At 40.2% G+C, this 17,108-nt stretch overlaps 1 protein-coding gene across 2 annotated transcripts in view; it reads left to right on the top strand.

Moving 5' to 3' along the window:
* The window catches only part of LOC140476136 (phospholipase B1, membrane-associated), a 69,912-nt gene that overhangs the window by 31,314 nt on the left and 21,490 nt on the right, over positions 1-17,108 (top strand). For both annotated transcript variants that reach the window (XM_072568263.1, XM_072568262.1), the window contains exons 9-10: positions 10,880-10,960; positions 13,340-13,405. In XM_072568263.1, the coding sequence (XP_072424364.1) occupies positions 10,880-10,960; positions 13,340-13,405 (147 nt within the window). The remainder of the gene's footprint in view (positions 1-10,879; positions 10,961-13,339; positions 13,406-17,108) is intronic.

Here is a 17,108-nt window from a genome sequence, read left to right as displayed (position 1 = left end):
ACTGACACCTTCATAACAATATCAATATTTACCTCTTGGCCCATTAAATCTTCTTTGCCTGGACACATGACCTCTCCTACTGAGTGTAGGAGTTGGAGAAGTCCTGAGTTTGTAGCACCCTGGACCTCAAGGACCCTGTCCACCAACTTGATCACTGATATCCCTCTGTCTGCCAGGTCTGGGGCCCTGGACTGTCAGTGCTTGTCAACAACAGCCTTTAAAAGATAATGTGGGGATATGTGACACTGATGAATTGTTAGATATGTGCTGAATAGCAAATAATTCTGGGAATGGCGGGTGGTAAAATGGGGCACAGATTGTTTGCGATTGTATACGCTATAGGGACATTGTAAGTAATTAATAAGGTAAGTTTGGTAAGATACACTTGTTAGGTCTAATGGCAACAAACCCTCCAGAAACTCAATGAAACTTGGACTTAGCCAAAAAAGCTTAAGATTTAGTTCTTTGGCTCTTTCTTCACTGAAGTAACTCAATTCTAAAAGCATTCAATTGGCCCCGTTGCCACTAATATGTGGGCAAGAGAATTCCACAGATTAAACAAAGAAAACTATTCCCTTCATCTCTGTATTAGACCCATCATTTGTAAAAAGTGTCATCCTGTTCGAATGACCTGCACAAGAGGAAATTTCTTCTTAGCATCAACTCTGTAGGTTTCTGGTTTGCCATCGGTAATTTGCTGATTTTTAGTTGGTCTGAAGCACTCTGAGATCCCTGGTACTAACACTGGACTTACTTAGGGAGTATAAAATGGAGAAGGCAGTAGACAAGTGTTTAAGGGCAAAAATATCCCTGTGTTTATTTAAATAAAGAAAAGATAAATATAATGCAAGAATAAAAATACATGTAATAAAATAGTGACATTAACAAAATTATACAGTGGACAATAAGTGGGTTTCCTCCAGGTGCTTCGGTTTCCTCCCACAGACCAAAGATGTGCATGTTAAGTCAATTGGCCATGCTAAATTGCCTATAGTGTTCGGGGATGTGTAAGTTAATGCATGAGTCAGGGGTAAATATAGGGTAGGGGAATGGGTCTGGTGTGCACTTGTTGGGCTGAAAGGCCTGTTTCCACACTGTAGGGATTCTATATTCTATATTCTAAATGCCTATCAAATTAAACAGAGGTTAAAACAATATTAGAAGTTAAACACCAGTTTTCATCACAGACACTTTCTTCAGGCTGCCTACCCTTGGGGTTCCCTGCACTGTCAACGCCCACCTTCCCCTCCCTGCTAGCTAGGTTGGATACTTTGGGGTCTCAAGAATTTAAGCTTACTACTGGGGAAACCTAACGATTTTGAAGTACAGCTGGCTATTCCGACTTGCCATACCATGTGCTTTGATGAAGACTTCAGACTGTGGAGGCTGTCAGTCTGGGTTGAGTCTGTTGATGTGATAGGTTGCGTTTTAGATTTATCAGACGGGTACTGGGTTTTTCTTACTTCCTGGTGGCTTTTGTGAGCGAGGTTTCAACCCAGGATGTGTCTGAGGGCCTTGTGGTATTGGTCAGGTCGGTGGGTTTCGGAGGTTGTCGGTTCTCAGGTCCGCTGGTTATGGTCAGTCGTTGTTGGTTCCCCTTGTACGGAGCAGGCCTGTGTGGGTAGGTTTCAGGATTGCAGTTGGGATCCCTCCGATGGAGATAGCTGTGCAGATAGCTCTCGGGGACATAGCTCTTGGAAATAGTATGTGTAATTGATGTTTATATTGATGTGTAATAGTAGTTGATGGCAAAGGTTCATCTTGGAGTGCCGTCACTAGCGGTGTTCCGCAAGGATCTGTTTTGGGACCATTGCTGTTTGTCATTTTTATAAATGACCTGGAGGAAGGGTTAGAAGGTTGGGTGAGCAAGTTTGCGGATGATACGAAAGTCGGAGGAGTTGTAGACAGTGAGGAAGGATATGGCAGGTTACAGCGGGATATAGAGAAGCTGCAGAGCTGGGCAGAAAGGTGGCAAATGGAGTTCAATGTAGCTAAGTGTGAAGTGATTCACTTTGGTAAGAGTAATAAAAAGATGGATTACTGGGCTAATGGTAGACTACTTGGTAGTGTGGAAGAGCAGAGGGATCTTGGTGTCCATGTACACAGATCTCTGAAAGTTGCCACCCAGGTAAATAGTGCAGTGAAGAAGGCATATGGCGTACTGGCTTTTATTGGTAGAGGAATTGAGTTCCGGAGTCCTGAGGTCATGCTGCAGTTGTATAAGACTCTGGTGCGGCCGCATCTGGAATATTGTGTGCAGTTTTGGTCGCCATACTATAGGAAGGATGTGGAGGCACTGGAACGGGTGCAGAGGAAGTTTACCAGGATGTTGCCTGGTATGGTAGGAAAATCCTATGAGGAAAGGCTGAGGCACTTGGGGTTGTTTTCATTGGAGAAAAGAAGGTTTAGGGGTGATTTGATAGAGGTGTACAAGATGATTAGGGGGTTAGATAGGGTTGACAGTGAGAACCTTTTTCCACGTATGGAGTCAGCTATTACAAGGGGGCATAGCTTTAAATTAAGGGGGGGTAGATATAGGACTGATGTTAGGGGTAGGTTCTTCACTCAGCGAGTTGTAAGTTCATGGAATGCCCTGCCAGTAGCAGTAGTGGACTCTCCCTCTTTATGGGTATTTAAGCGGGCATTGGATAGGTATATGCAGGATAGTGGCTTAGTGTAGGTTAGGGGTGCTTTGATCGGCGCAACATCGAGGGCCGAAGGGCCTGTGCTGCGCTGTAATGTTCTATGTTCTAATTAGCTGTTGAAATTCTTCCTGGGAATGCCTCCTGGGGAATAGCTTCTCAGGGATTTTTCTTGGGGAGATAGCTGTGGAGAAAGCTTTTGAAGAGATAATGGGCGGCACGGTGGCACGGTGGTTAGCACTGCTGCCTCATAGCACCAGAGACCCGGGTTCAATCCCTGACTCAGGCGAACTGACTGTGGAGTTTGCACATTCTCCCTGTGTCTGCGTGCGTGTGCTCCGGTTTCCTCCCACAGTCCAAAGATGTGCAGGTCAGGTGAATTGGCCATGCTAAATTGCCCGTAGTGTTAGTTTATGGGGTAAATGTAGGGGAATGGGTGTGTTGCGCTTCGGCGGGTCAGTGTGGACTTGTTGGGCTAAAGGGCCTGTTTCCACACTGTAAGTAATCTAAAAAAAAATAACTCCTGGCAGGTGAGATTAGGGACTGCAATTATACTAATTTTGCGTTTCTTATCTTTGCACCACATCTGCACTTGTGTTACTGGTGTTTCCTTTGAGGTCAATTAGCTTCATGATAGTTAAGAGTATGTTGAATGTATTTTGATTGAAGTTGAAAGTTTGGTATTTCTGTGAATGAATATTGATTGAATTTAAGTGACCGGTATCTGTATCACTATTAGTCTTCGTGAAAAACCCTTCAGAAAAGTTGTATTGTGTTGAATGAGGTGTAACTGAATTTTTTAATGGTATATTAGGCCTTTTGGCTCAAATTGGACCATACCGACCAAAATGTCCATCAACAATAACCCCATTTCCCTGCACTTGGCCCAGATCATTCTAAACCTTTCCTATCCATATATCATCCAAATACCCACCTCAACCACTTCCACTGACAGTTCATTCCATATGGGTATCACTTTCTGTGTAAAACAAGTTGCCTTTCATTTCAAAGAAAAAAATCCTAGCTTGTCCAACCTCTCTCTATAACTTAGACCGTTCAGTCTTGGCAACGTCCTTGTAAATTTCTTCTGCACGTTTTCCAGTTTAATAACATTAATAATAGCAAGGTGAGCTGAAAATGTGTAGCTGCAAAAGCGCAGCAGGTCAGGCAGCATCCAAGGAACAGGAGAATCGACGTTTCGGGCATAAGCCCTTCTTCTGGAAGATTCCTGAAGAAGGACTTATGCCCGAAACGTCGATTCTCCTGTTCCTTGGATGCTGCCTGACCTGCTGCGCTTTTCCAGCAACACATTTTCAGCTCTGATCTCCAGCATCTGCAGTCCTCACTTCCTCCTAATAGCAAGGTGACCAAGACTGAACACAATACTCCAAGCATGGCCTCACCAATGTCCTGTATGTTCTATATTTAATGCCCTGACTGATGAAGGCCAGTGTGCCTAAAGCCTTCTTCATTGCTCTGACTACTTGTGACACCACTTTCAAAGAACTGTGTACCTGAACCTCCAAGGTCCTTCTGTTCCACTACACTCCTTAAGGCCCTACCTTTCACCATGAAACTCCTACCTTGATTTGACTTTTCCAAAATGCAAGACCTCACACTTGTCTATATTAAACTCATTTGCCATTTCTTGGCACACTCCCCCAGATGATCAAGATCCTGCTGAAATTTCTGATAACCTTCCTCACTGTCCACAATAGCGTCTAATTTAGTGTCATCTGCAAACTTAATAATCATGCCTTGTACATTCTTATCCAAATCATAGGTATAGTTTCCGTGATGTCTGTTTTTGTTTGCAGCCTGAGGTAGGGAAGTTTAGTTTTCCATCTGGAGTGTTAGGTCTGATTGATTCTTCTCTTAGAGTTGAGGTATGAATTGGATTTGCGGGCTGAGTAATGATTCCAAGCAGCTATCTCTGTGTCTGTATATTTTTCCCAGAGTCCTCAGCCCAGTTGCCTTTTTACTTTTAAAAATTTTTGAAAGGTCCAGGGTTTTGGTCCAGTATTTTAGATGATAGGGATTTTTGCTCAATCCTACAGCCCTATAATAAAAACTACTTCACTTGCTCGATTCCTGAGGCTTACACAGCTCCATTCTCAAAGCACCATTAAAATGTTCCCTCAAATGCTCCGGACGGCTAACGAAATTCCAGATAATTGGTGCTTCTGAACAATTGATTTCTGCACTGGAGAGTTTATAGTGATTCAACCAAATCAGATTAAAACTAAAAGAAGAAACAAAATGGAAGGACTTGCATATGTGAGGCACCTTACAGGAACTCAGGATCTGCCTGTGTCATTTACAGCCAATGAGTACTTTTAAAGCACAGTCACTATTGCATTCTGGGACAATCAGCATGCAATTTGTTAACAGCAAGTGACCAGTGAAAATGACTCGGGTATCTACTTTTGTTCATGTGATTGCTGGATAAATACTGGTCAGGATGTCAAGGATAACTCTCCTACCCTTCTTCAAAGAAGTTACATGGAATATTTTACTTTTACCTGAGAGATAATGGTTTACACTCTCTTTTCAGGACTTTGTTTATGTGCTTGAGTCTCTCAACACTGTGCAAGAGGTATAGTGGCTCCAACTTTGCTTTGGCAATAACAGCAAAGCCATCATTATTCCTCTGAAAATTGACAGCAGTTTCTGGAGCCCAAGCATTTGCAGTTAACTACCGAAATTCAGATATTGCTGTCAGTAATTCTCCAGAGGGTGCACTGGTGAGGTCCCCTCAGAATGAAATCAATTAGAAATCATTGAACTGAAGAAAATGTTCATTCTTACACTATAAGTCTGAGTGAAAAACCCTTCGGAAAAGTTATACTGTGTTGAATGAGGTGTAACTGAATTTTTTAATGGTATATTAGATTCATAATTACTGGAATCCTGCCTCACTGTCCCAGTGATTATAATTTTATTGTTGTTGAATGTCAATGGAGTCATCAGGCCCAATGTGAAAATGGAAGCTGGCCAAGTTCAGAGTCGGGAGAGGGTATAAAACCTGATAGGTGTTAATTGCCATCAGCCTCCAAGAAAATTTAATAAAATTACCAGAGAAGTTGTCTCAATGCATACATATTAATTAATTAAGGATCTGTGGAGCTTATAAACCTCTAAATGGATCTTCGGGAGCAAACTCTCCACTGGTTGGAGTCGTACCTGGAACATAGGAAGATCATCAATGTTGTTGGAGGTTAATTATCTCAACTCCAGAACATCTGGAGAGGGGTGGCACAATGGCTCAGTGGTTAGCACCACTGCCTCACAGCACCAGGGACCCGGGTTCAATTCCCACCTCAGGCAACTGTCTGTGTAGAGTTTTCACATTCTCACCAAGTCTGCATAGGTTTCCTCCCACAGTCCAAAGATGTGCAGGTCAGGTGAATTGGCTCTGCTAAATTGCCCATAGTGTTAGGTGTATTAGTCAGGGGTAAATGTAGGGGAATGGGTCTGGGTGGGTTGCTCTTCAGAGGGTTCGCGTGGACCTTTTGGACCGAAGGGCGTTTCCACACTGTAGGGAAATTAAAAATAAAAAAAATTAAAATATCTCTGCAGTTGTTCCTCAGAATAGTATCGTAGGCCCAACCATCTTCAGCTGCTTCCCGCACCCAGCTGTTCCAGTACAGTTGCAACATCTATGCAATAATGTGGAAAGCTTCCCAGGTATGCCCTGTACACAAAAAGCACGACAAATCCAAACTGGCCAATTACCGCTCATTATCATCATTAGTAAAGCGATGGAAGGTGTCATCAACAGTACTATCAAACAGCACCTGCATAGCAATGATTGCTCAGTGATACCCAGTTTGCGTTCCACCAGAGAACATAAGAAGATGGTCGTGGTTGTTGAAGGTCAATCATCTCAACTCCAAGAAGTCTCTGCAGGAATTCCTTAGGATAGTGTCCTGTGCCCAATCATCTTTAGCAAGTTCATCAATGACCTTCCCTCCATCACAAAGTCAGATGTTTGCTGATGATTGCATAATGTTCCACATCATTCGCAACTCCTCAGATTATGAAGAACTCCATACTCAAATACAAAGACTGGGCAATATCCATGCTTGCGCTGACAAGTGGCAAGTAAGAGTCAAGTCACATAAATGCCAGACAATGACCATTTCCAATAAAGCATAATCTAATCATCACCCCTTAATATTCAGTGGTGTTCCCATCTCTGAATTCCCAATTATCAACAACCTGGGGGTTACCATTGACCAGAAGCTCAACTGGCCTTGCCACATAAACACAGCAGCTACAAGAGGATGCCAGAGGGTAGGAAAACTGTGGTAAGTAACTCCCTTTCCTGGATTGGTATACTCAAGAAGCTTGACACTGCACAGGACAAAGCAGCCCACTTGATTGGCACCACATCCATGAACATTCAGCCCCTCCACTACAGATGCTTGGTAGCTGCAATCCGTACAATTTACAAGATGCATTGCCAAAGATCCTTAAGCAACACCTTCCAAACCCACGATCACTTCCATCTAGAAGGACAAGGGCAGCACCTACAAGTTCTTCTCTATACCACTCACCCTCCTGACTTGGAAACATATTCCTATTCCCTCACTGTCGCTGGGTCAAGATCCTGAAATTCCCTCCCTCAAAACATTGTGGGTAAACCTACAGTCTGTGGACTGCAGTGGTTCAAGAAAACAGCTGATCACCCCTCCTCAAGGACAAGGCGGGTGGCAATAAATGCTAGCCAGATAGTGACACCCACATCCCATCAGAGAATATTAAAATAAAGTTGCCCCATGAAATATTTTGCCATGAAATAGAACATAGAACATAGAACATAGAAAAATACAGTGCAGTACAGGCCCTTCAGCCCTCGATGTTGCGCCGACCAAAGCCTACCTAACCTACACTAGCCCAATAACCTCCATATGCTTGTCCAATGCCCGCTTAAATGACCATAAAGAGGGAGAGTCCACCACTGCTACTGGCAGGGCATTCCATGAACTCACAACCCGCTGAGTAAAAAATCTACCCCTAACATCTGTCCTATACCTACCACCCCTTAATTTAAAGCTGTGTCCCCTAGTAACAGCTGACTCCATACGCAGAAAAAGGTTCTCACTGTCAACCCTATCTAAACCCCTAATCATCTTGTACACCTCTATCAAATCTCCCCATGAAATAATATGGTGGGTATGCTTGACCAGCAGAAGGTGACCATCCAATATTTTTGTTAAGATTTTAAAACCATGGGAAAGACAGAGTTGATAAAATTTAGAGGATCTCCCTTACTTATAGAAACATAGAAGGTAGGACAATGATTCCTTGAGCCTGTTCTGCTAATCATAGATATCAATATCCCCCTGTGGTAATGAATTCTGCAGGCATACCATTCTCTGGGTGAATGAACTTCTCTCCATCTCAGTCCTGAATATCCTCAGCCTGTGATCCCTGGTTATGGACTGCGCCCCCCTCTCGCCCATCATCAGGAACATCCTCCCTGCATTGGTCCTGTGCAGCCCAGTTCAAATTTATGGATTTGTAAAGATACCCCATCATTAGATGAACTCTCCTCAGAGGATAGTGTCCCACTTTCCTTCATCCCCACTTGGACATTAAAAACTATCCTCCACCCTTTCCTGGGGTGCACAAACCTTTCCGTCCAAGCATCCCGACATTTTTAGGCCTCAGCCTGCATTAGAGTCATCATTAGTACCGACAATATCCACTACTGAACTCATGCGTTTTGAGGATTGTTGGAACTGACAGCCAAGCAGATTGGTAAACAAGTCTAGAGGATGGGATTTACCCAACAGAGGGTAGAAGTCCCAATCTGCTCAGCTTTAGCCCACCCACAGAGCATTATGGCTCGGGACGGTGTTTTTATCAGTTTCTGACTGACCAGTGAGTGACCTTCTTTCAGGGATTATGAGCAGTCTGGTCTCCTGTAAAATTCTGAACACTTTCTCTTATTGGATTTGTGCCCCAGCCTATGCTGCTGATGATTATTGATGTTTTTTCTAACACTTGTGATTTTTGAAAATCTTGTAAGCATCAATACAGAACTGGACTGTGAGTCAAACCTCTTCTTAAACTCCATGATTCCTTTTCTGTTAGAAAACATGTCCAGTATCTCCCTATGGTTTTGATTTGATTTGATTTGATTTATTATTGTCACATGTACCTAGGTACAGTGAAAAGTTTTGTTTTCTGTGCAGTACAGATAGATTATTCCATACAAAGATCAAAGGTGATAGAACAGAGTGAGGAATACAAATCTACGGCTACAAATAAGGTGCACGAAAGGACGATCAACATGAGATTTGAAATTTGAGAAGTCTTTAAGTATTTAATGCTTTATACTTACGTTATTTAAGGAGGAGGTGGAAAGATTTTTTGAAGTATCAGCAAATTGAAGGCTATGAGAACTATTGCAAAAAAGGATTTGAATCCTGGGGCAGATCAGCCATGATCATATTGAATGGCAGGGCAGGCTTGAGGGGCCAAATGGCCTATTCCTCTTCCTATTTCTTATGTTCTCATGTCCATCATCATCTTATATGGTCAAATTGATTTTTGTCACTATAATGGAATCTCCTAGGCAACTGCACCTAATTTAAACCATGATAAATCATAATTTAAAAAAAAACGTTTATTTGAAATATGATTTTACTTTTTGTAACTAGTGAACTTTTGGTCTCCAGTGAACAGACAAAGGCCAAATTTCTGATCTTCTGAAGGAGGGAATACATGATCTTGTGGTGGTTTTCCATTGTATTCAGCTGTAGTATGTCACCTCATAAATGAGTTAGAAAGAAAGATGGAGCCTGTGAGAAACAAAGAGAAGCCACAAGACATCAAAAAGTAGTCTTCAAAATGTAGGCCAATCAAGCTGGCAATAGTTATGCATCTGTCTGCTTCTTGAATGTCATGATTGCAGCCACATGGTGGATGGGCTACTATTCACTCTCCATTGTAAAACATCACTCCTGGAGCCTATCCACCTGTGTTCTCTTCATGATCAATTCCAATGGCTCCCTAGTGACATCCCATTCCTGGCCATCAAACCAGCTTTCAAGAGTTTCTACGTTCATATTGTCATGTTATCAGTTATCTATGTTCAGCACTGCTCATGACATGCCTACTCTCGTCATTTCTAAAATATTTAAGTATAGATGTCATAGTAAAGCCTATTCACAAGCTCACAGTAATAATGCAGCAAACACTTATTTAATGGATAAACTGAACATAGTACTGTAGTTGAAATAGCTTCACAGAGGCCGGTATCCCATCACCAAGTCAACCTTTATTTACACATGCACAGATTTTGACTTTAGTGCTGCCTCTTCAGAGTCAACTCTCAAAGTGGCTGTATGTCTGACACTCCTCTTTTTATCTGTTAGCCAGGGCTTCCTGATTGAACCAGATTAACAGCCCCATTCAGGGAACTCATATTCTAAAATGTCCAGCTGGCTGACACTATAATCAATATGATTGTGTTGTCAGTTTTAAACAGCTGTCTTTTTGCAACAATGCGCCTCTTGGCAAAAGGCATGACAGACCCTCAAAAATGTTGATTCCCATCAAAGCCCAGTGTTTTGTTTTGCTTATTTGTGAAAAAAAAACAGACTTTGGTTCTAAACAGAATACTTTAAGTAATTCTTAGCCTTGAAATAATGCTTTTCAGCAGGAAACTATTGCTCTCAGGAATACTAATTGATGCCAATTCTCCATGCTTTATCAGTGAGAGTTGATTAAATCCTTCTATGACCTTCTAGAAATATGCAAATGTGTGCATTATTATTTGGATAAAGCTTTTAAGGAATTCTGGATATCAGTCCTTCAAATAACCCACAATCAGAATTCTGGATATGGTCCACTTTAGAAACAACAGGCAGGGGTTAAGTTTCTTCAGAATCATGAATAGATACAATATTTTGCAGGTCAAGAGTATCACACTTTAGTTTAAAATATATTAATATGATGGCACACCAGTAGTGTATACATGACAAATAAAATCCAAGTGATGGGTAAAGTGATTTCGATTGTGGCTTCCAAAGAGGTCAACCTAAGGACATTTACGAATGTTAAACACTTTGGAGATGTGCCAAAATGGCATGACCTCATCCTAATGGTATCCACTGTAGTAAAAGTGAAGAGCATTATTGTCTAAAGTAAAACTACAATTGTTATTGATTATACCATTGAAAAACATAGCAGAGAATATTAAACCTTTTCTTGCTAAAATTTAGGACATAAACTTCACACAAGACTGGAAATTAGTCACTGTCTTCATTGGAATTAACGATTTATGCGACTACTGCAAAGACAAGGTAAGAATTGTTTCTGTAGCTTACGCAATGGGTTTGTTGTAAGAAGACAACTATTGTTTTCAAGATTTTTAAGTGATTGTAAAAATGCCTTGAGGCATTTGGAAAGCAGAATTTAACTAGATATATTTGTGTGAATCTATTGATTATGATTCTCATGGACATAAAATGAAACTCTAAGTTAATAAATTATTTCTGTTTAAGATCAAGTCTGAAACAAAAAGCATATTGTATTTTTAGTTAATTGAGACAAAGACCTGTCACACATTTGGATGAATGTGAAATGATCTAATAAGATTGATCTATTGTTACAACATGTATGGGAAGCAGAAATCACCATTACTAGCTTAACACCATTGTGTTATTCTATATACAGAGGAACCTCGATTATCTGAATGCCTTGGGTGGGGAGTATTTTGTTAGGATAATCGAGTGTTCGGACAATTGAATGCCAGATAACAGTTTAGTCAAGTATCGGGACTTTGTGATCTTGTCCAGTTAACCTGAAATTCAGATAATCGAATGCTGGATAATCGAGGTCTCTCTGTATACAATTTAAAACCAGTTCAAGAATGGTTCCACAATGAAGCTGTTGGTTAACTGATGCTGTGGGATCTCTCCTTTTGTATTGTGGAAAGAATGTCATAGGGCTGGAATTCATACCAACACAGTTGATTGAAAGTCATGGATGCCCTTTTTTTTCCTGGTTGGCAGACAATAGCTGCTGCAAATCCGTTAGGACAGCCAATTAAATCCACTCAGCCTGTGAGCTAGCATAAAATCTCCACGTACGAGAAAGAAATAATATACATAGTGCCTTTAAAAACCCACAAGTGCTCAAAAAGCTTTGCAACAAATTAAATATTTTGGAGTTTATTGAATATTATAACATAGGATATTTAAAATATCCACTTTCACCAGTCCAAAATTGGTTGTGATGAAAATGGTTCATGAGGTAGAAATCCTAAGGACCATCCAAACACAATTCCCATTTCTGAGGCTTCAGAATGTGTTTTTTGGAGACAGTTGGCCATTTAAGCCTTGGAGGATGAAGACCATAAAACCACAATGTTAAGACAATAAGACAGAAGAAGAGAGGTAGGCTATTCAACCCAAAGATTCTGCTATACTGTCCAATGAAATCATGGCTGACCTGATACCCCTCAACTTTACTTTCTTGCCTTATCCCCTGTTTAAAAATCTGTTTACCTAAGCTTAATTATGCTTAACAACTCAAAGTCAACAGCCTCCTGTGGTAAAGAATACCATAGAATCACTGTCTTCTGAGAGAAAAAGAATTCCTATTAATCACAATGTTTAATGGGTGACCCCTTACTCTAATATTATGCCTATATTTTCCCCTCATTCTTCGATGTTGAAATAAGAAAATCTCAGATGTGCATATTAGACCAGGTAAGAAAAGACCTGAACTTGTACAGTCTTAGAGATCCACAACACAGCAATTGCCCTATTAAGTCTGTGTCGGTCAAAAACACTTTGGTGATTCATTTGGATAGCTAGGGTATGCTTATAGAGAAGTGAGGTTATAGATGTGGTCCCAAGATATGTCTTGGGAGGTCAAGTGCTATTTAATGTAGGTCAGGGACACTTTGGAAGAGCCCTTTGAAATAGTTAGAAATAGGGATAAATGTGCACATAAAGTATATAGACTCAGCACTATCAAATTCATTGGAACTGCCAAACAACCTGTCAAAATCAGGAGCAGTCACATTAACAATTACAGATCATAATCAGATTGAGGCCTCACTTTTACTCAGGTAGAAGTAAAATATTCCAACACATTTTTCATGTCCACCCAAGTTCCTGTTCAGCATTCATCCTGCAATTAACTCTGGTGCAGCCAATCATTTGGTGAATAATTTATTTCATTACTGCTAGTTGGAACTGCCTAGTTCAAAGTGATCACTGTCAAACCAGCTTGGTAAATGATAATAATTGAAATTCTCAAAGTAAACTGCTTTGACGTAAAGTACTTGGCATATCCTGTGGCATTGGTAGGTTCCCATTCACCAACCATCCTTGTATGTCAAGTTTTAATTTGAACAGTAAAATTATATTTCTCATGTGTGCATATTGTTTATGAAAACATATTCCATTGACGGCTTCTGACATAAAACAATGAATTGCAGATGCTGGAGCAAACAAAAACAGAAATTGCTGGAGAAATTCAATAGGTCTAATAGCATCTGTTGAGTGAAAACAGACCGAACATTTTGACTCCGGTGACCAAGGGTGGTTGGATTATTTGCTCTCCAAAGATGCTGCCAGACCTGCAGAGTTTCTGCAGAAATTTCTGTTTTTGAATGCTTCTGATAACTACCTTGCAATTGAACTAATGCTGTAATATCACTTTTCACACAGGATCTGTTTTCACCTTACAGCTTTATATACAACGTCACTGAAGCCTTGGACATACTTTCTGATGAAGTAAGATGCCCTTTATTCAAATAATGAATTTTTGTCCATAAATCCATGTTGAAAATAAATACCATGGAGATGATCACAATTACAAAAGATAACTTTGGGAAGTGAAAGAATATTTATTCTCCAAGAATGTGATAGCATAACATCTTCCTAAAAAACATCTTACCAGCAACATATTTGTTGCATTTTTGCAACATTCTAGAGTATGTAAGCATTTATATTTGTAAACAAAAAATTGAGTCTTGTCAACACTTCAATTCAACTCAGTTTTATTTCGAAACCCCACTAATTTCAGTAATGCAACCTGATGAATACTCAATGGAGTGACACCAGGAACATTGACTTTATCACAAAGAAAGCAACTGGTATTCTTGAAGAAAATAATCCTTCTCGTGGGCAAGCCCAAAATATCATTTCAGTGTATGACCCAGAAAAAGGACTTTATGAGTCTTTTTTTTTAAAAGAACTGCTTTGAATCAAGTTTACACCAAAAAAATGAAGGTATGCATGGATGCCAACTCTGCTATTGCAATAAAAATTAATCCTACTGCTCTCTTATTTCCCTATTTGTTATAGTTAGTTATTTTAGTTAACACACTATGACATACATTCAGGGCATGCAGGACTTGAACCTAGACTTCTAGCCCAGGGATATGAACAATACCATTGTGCCACAAGACCCTAAAGTAAAAATGGTTGTATTGTATTATTACCACATAACTCCAAACACTTTATGGCATTTGCTAGTTGAATGGATCATTACATCAACAACAGCATTATAGACACTCAAACAACAATGAAGGATTACCTTGTTTCCACACTAAAGCTTCCTGGTGAGTTGACATGATGATAGTCAATTTCTTTTTGGTAACTTTCTGCCTTCACACAGAATTTTTTTTAGTTAATGTCCCTTTCCAAGACCCCTAAACAAGCTCCTAATGCTGCTCACTCATGAGTTAACACGTGCTCTTTAAACTTGTGCCTTCAACAGCTTTGTAGGATGCCTTCCTCTCTGACACTTCAATAGTTTCCTGCTTTAAAAACTTTTAACTTACTGTGTTCTATGACACTCAGGGTTTACTCTCAGTCCAGACTGCTTGGAGACTGTAAAAGACGGTGTATTTTTCTCTTTGAATGATCTTGCACACTACTTGACTTCTTGATTGTTCTGACTTTCTGTGTGCTTTTCCAGTACCACTCTAATCCAGAATCTGGTTTGCAGCATCTGCAGTCATTGTTTTTACCTTGTTGATTTCAACCCTACTGCGAATCCTCTTGCAAGGATGTCTGCCTTGAAGAAGTTTTCCTCCTCTCTCTACAAGAATCTCAGGGGGTCCCTCTCCCACTGCAACTCCCACGTTATTTCCTCTGCCCTGAAGCTCTCCAACCATGTCCTGAAACAGGTTCACTACCACAGCCACATTTGCTTCCTCAGTGACCTTCCCCCACCCTCCTCCCTAACCTATCACCTTCATCCCACCCCCACTCACCTATTGTACTCTATGCTGCTTTCTCCCCACCCCCACCCTCCTCTCATTTATCTCTCCACCCTTCAGGCACTCTGCCTGTATTCCTGATGAAGGGCTTTTGCCTGAAACGTCGATTTTACTGCTCATCGGATGCTGCCTGAACTGCTGTGCTTTTCCAGCATCACTCTAATCCAGTTTCTGTGCTACTGGATGCCTGTAATTAGGAAACAGTAGTTTCTTTCTTGCTTCTACTGTTTACTCGTGGTGCAGTAAACTTTTCATTCAAAGGTTTAAAGATGTCATAAAATATACATAAACAAAATAGATCTCCAGACACCTCAATAATGCTCATGGAATAAATCAAAATTGAACTAAAAGCAATGTATTCCTTTAAAAACACAATCTGGAAATACAAATCAAAATTGTATACATACATACATTCATTGCTTTAGAACCCAAATTCTCAAACAACATATTATGAACATTTATCATATCTCACTGCAAAAAGAATGCAACTTTACTTATCTGAGGCATTTTCATTTTCCATTATAATTTCCAATTTCTATTTTACTTTGCTAATTTCACTTTAGATGTAGCAATATAATAAATGAGCAAAGACTTTGCATACTAATTAGATTAGATTCCCTACAGTGTGGAAACAGGCCCTTCGGCCCAACCAATCCACACCGACTCTCCAAAGAGTAACCCACCCAGACCCATTTACCTAACACTATGGGCAATTTAGCATGGCCAATTCACCTGACCTGTACATCTTTGGATTGTGGGAGGAAACTGGAGCACCCGGAGGAAACCCACGCAGAATGTGCAAACTCTACAAAGACAGTTGCCCAAGGCTGGAATTGAGCCTGGGACTCTGGTGTTGTGAGGCAGCAGTGCTAGCCATTGTGCAGGCAGGCCACCCTTGCAAGTTTATTTTGAACATTCTTTCCTCCATGTTTGTTCCACAATGGTTTGTCCCTACTGGCTAACTGAATGATTTTGGCATTAAACAGTCCCAGATTTTTGTTATGAAACTTTGCAGGGAAAGTAAGGTGATTATGATCTGTATAAATATCACTCTCTGCAGAATTGTTAGATACATAGAATTCAAATGTTGTGGATCCAAGAGCAAACTCAAATTCTCTTTCTCCACAGTTAACTATTTCTATTGGCAAGCATTCAGTTTGCATGAAAAAAATGACTCAGTGGCTGTTTGATCTCCATCTCATACTCTGTAGTGACATAGTGCAAACACTGACACTGAGGGCAGCAATAGCCAGTTTAAATTGCTCAGCATAATTCAGTACTGCTAAAACAGCTGTGGTCATTAGTACAGCTTCCAAACTGAACTTATCAAAAGAGACACTAAAATGTTGACATTCAGGACAAAACTCTGATAAAAATAACACTCGTTAATAGACTGCAAAATCTCCTGCTTTGTCTTAGGCATGGGAAACTCTAAGATAGTCCTTGTTTTCATCACTATAGGTGCTATTTGGCCTTGTCCCACAGTGTGTCCCAAATACATCTCTTTTACTTGAGTAAATTCACTTTTAGCCAAGCTTATAATCAAATTGGCTGTTTTTAACCAATCATACAATGTATTCAAGTGTTGTAAATGTTCATTCCAGGTTTGTCTGGACACAACAAATCATATTTTCACTTTTTTGGTTAATTGTTGAAAAGTTGCTCATGCATTTTTCATTCCAAATTCCATGAATTTACATTGATAAAGTCCATTGAATTATAAAAGCAGAAAATTCCTTGACTGTATCATTCAATAGAAATTGAAAATCATCAATTTTTGTAGCAATTAGTTAGTGATCATTCAGTCCTCTTAATACAGTCCTGCAATTGTGGAATTGAATATGAACCCACCTATGCTGTCATACTGTCTTTGCAACCATATATACACAATTATTTTGATCCATCCAGTTTCAGCACTGTCGCAACAGATGAGCTCTAGCTACTGTGACTCAATACAATAAAGGCATTGACCATCATAAATGGAATCTCTTTTCTCACTTGGGCCAAGATCTATGGGATGAGGCTGTGCAGATGTTGCTTAATTTTTGAACATTCCCCACATTACCATCAATGACATTTTCGATGGCCTATTTACTTAGTTTAGTTTAGAAGTCTATAGCAGCTTTAATAACCCACCACAATAGTTTTCTGAGAAATAGAATAATATAACACGTAACTTTCCAAGCACTTCCATATTATTCAATCTGGTT

Source organism: Chiloscyllium punctatum, chromosome 4 (assembly GCF_047496795.1).
Source record: "Chiloscyllium punctatum isolate Juve2018m chromosome 4, sChiPun1.3, whole genome shotgun sequence".
Taxonomy (NCBI): Eukaryota; Metazoa; Chordata; class Chondrichthyes; order Orectolobiformes; family Hemiscylliidae; genus Chiloscyllium; species Chiloscyllium punctatum.
The sequence above is the reverse complement of the archived record's forward strand: the minus strand, read 5'-3'. Positions and strand labels throughout refer to the sequence as shown.